Source organism: Colobus angolensis, unplaced genomic scaffold (assembly GCF_000951035.1).
Source record: "Colobus angolensis palliatus isolate OR3802 unplaced genomic scaffold, Cang.pa_1.0 Scaffold4, whole genome shotgun sequence".
Classification (NCBI taxonomy): Eukaryota; Metazoa; Chordata; class Mammalia; order Primates; family Cercopithecidae; genus Colobus; species Colobus angolensis.
The window spans coordinates 15,555,569-15,558,043 of record NW_012117376.1 but is presented as its reverse complement, the minus strand read 5'-3'; the positions used below and the strand labels follow the sequence as shown (position 1 = coordinate 15,558,043).

Sequence of the window (2,475 nt, the reverse complement as noted above, 5' to 3'; positions counted from 1 at the left end):
CTCGGCAGCAGGGGGAACATGGGCAGGGACGAGTCGAGGGAGGCGGGGGGGCAGAGGGGGACCGGATGGGGGGAGCACGGGAAGGAGGGGACACGGGAGGCGGGTGGGGGAGCCTGGGGCCGGACTGATGGGGAGGAGGCGAACGGAGGTCACTGTGGAGCTGGGACAGACTGGGGGGGTCTGTCCAGGGGGTGACCTGGACACAGTGAAGCTGGGACCCACAGAGTCTGAAAGGGGCACTGGGGAGCCCTGGGACAGTGAGGAGTGGACACAGGAGAGGACAGAAGGTGCAGGAGGAACAGGGCCAAGCAGCCAGGGCCAGGCCGAAGGCGGGCTGGGGACAAACTGGGAGGGGCAGTCGGACCAAACAGTGGATGAGCAGGGACCAGGAGGGACTGGAGGCTCTGGGGGCAGTTCAGAGGCGACATTTGCACAGATGGACCGGGAGGCCCTGGGAGTACTCAGGAAAATGGTGGGAGGAGGGACTCCCACCATCCGGAAGCGACTGCTTGTTGGGGACCAGGAGACGAGGCCACCAACTGGTGCCCAGCCCAGTCTCTCCTCCCAAGCAGGAATCAGCACTGAAGACCCTGGGGACAGATGGCCTTTTTCTCTTTTCCTCCTTGGACACTGACGGGGATATGTACATCAGCCCTGAGGAGTTCAAACCCATTGCTGAGAAGCTAACAGGTACCAGGAGAGGCTGGCGGCTGGGGAGGAGGGCGCCTTGGCCACGGTGTCTTCACTGAGCAGGAGGGGCTGTCTGGAGTGGAGGGAAGCCCCTGGGGTCTCAGAGGCCCTGGACTCCTCCCAGCTCTGACACTTTGTAGCTGGTGGCTTGGACTAGCTGCTCCAGCAACCCCTGAGCCTGTTTTTCTCAGACTTGTGAACAATAATACCAGTTAACATTCTTTGGTCTGCAAGGTGGCTCACGCCTATAATCCCAACACTTTGGGAGACAGAAGGATTGCTTGAGCCCAGGAGTTCAAGACCAGCCTGGCCAACATGGCAAAACCCCATCCCTACAAAAATACAGAAATTAGCCGGGTGTGGTGGCGCATGCCTGTAGTCCCAGCTACTTGGGAGGCTGAGGTGGGAGGATCACTTGAGGCCATGAGGCAGAGGTTGCAGTGAGTTGACATCACACCACTACACTCCAGCTTGGGCGACAGAGTGAGACCCTGTCTCAAAACAAACAAAGCAAAACCAAAAAAACAAAAAAACCATTCCTTGGCCACCTCCTCCGTGCCAGGCATTTGAGTGCTTCATGTGGGTTCTCTCTTTACACCTCACAGTAGCCCTGGGAGATGGACACTGTCATGATCCCCATGTTTAATAGTTTGAGAGGCTAAGACACAGGCAGGCTTCCCAGTTTCCCAAGCTAGAAAGGTGGGGAGCCAGGGCTAGAACTGGGGCCATCTGACTCCAGGGTCCTGTACCAGCTCACAGGTTTCAGGAGTAGAGAAAAGAAATGCACAGTGACGAATATGCAGATTTCCAATAGACAACAGCTACAACTTTTTTTTTTTTATATATATACAGGGTCTTGTTCTATCACCCAGACTGGAGTGCAGTGGTGCAATCACCGCTCACTGCAGCCTCAACTTCCCTGGCTCAGTTGATCCTCCTGCCTCAGTCTCCTGAGTAACTGGGACACAGGCATGTGCTATCATGCTCAGCTGATTTTTCTATTTTTGTAGAGATATAGTCTCACTACGTTGCCTAGGCTGGTCTCAAACTCCTGGGCTCAAACGATCCTTCTACCTTGGCCTCCTAAAGTGCTGGAATTACAGGTGTGAACCACTGCGCCCAGCCAGGAGCTGTAACTATTATTAATAAATCTGAAACTCTGCTTAGGTGTTTTCAGATTCCTATTCCATTCTTGTTGTTGTTGTTGTTGTTGTTGTTGTTGTTGAGCTGGAGTCTTGCTGTGTCACCCAGGCTGGAGTGCAGTGGCGCAATCTCAGCTCACTGCAACTTCTGCCTCCCTGGTTCAAGCAATTCTCCTGCCTCAGCCGCCCTAGGAGCTGGGATTACAGGCACCTACCACAACACCGTCCTGATTTTGTATTTTTAGTAGAGATGGGGTTTTGCCATGTTAGCCAGGCGAGCCTCGAACTCCTGACCTCAAGTGATCTGCCTGCCTCAGGCTCCCAAAGTGCTGGGATTACAGGCATGAGCCACTGTGTCCAGTCTCCTATTCCGTTCTTGCTATCATTTTTGCCTAGTGCAGTCAGTGATTATTTATTTATTTGGTTAAAGATGAGGAGCTGAAGGCTGAGGCAGGAGAATGGCGTGAACCCAGGAGGCGGAGCTTGCAGTGAGCCAAGATCACGCCACTGCACTCCAGCCTGGGCAACAGAGCGAGACTACATCTCAAAAAAAAAAAAAAAAAAAGATGAGGGGCTGAAACATTCTAATGAATTATAAAATGCTTTTCTCGCTGCCCCCACCATCACCCCAACCTCTGTGTCC

General features: G+C 53.9%; 1 protein-coding gene across 1 annotated transcript in view; it reads left to right on the top strand.

Moving 5' to 3' along the window:
* Window positions 1-22: 22 nt before the first annotated feature.
* The window catches only part of SEPN1 (selenoprotein N, 1), an 18,843-nt gene continuing 16,390 nt past the window's right edge, over window positions 23-2,475 (top strand). The window contains 1 exon segment of the mRNA XM_011955617.1: window positions 23-690. Within this exon segment, the coding sequence (XP_011811007.1) occupies window positions 375-690 (316 nt within the window). The 5' untranslated portion in view covers window positions 23-374.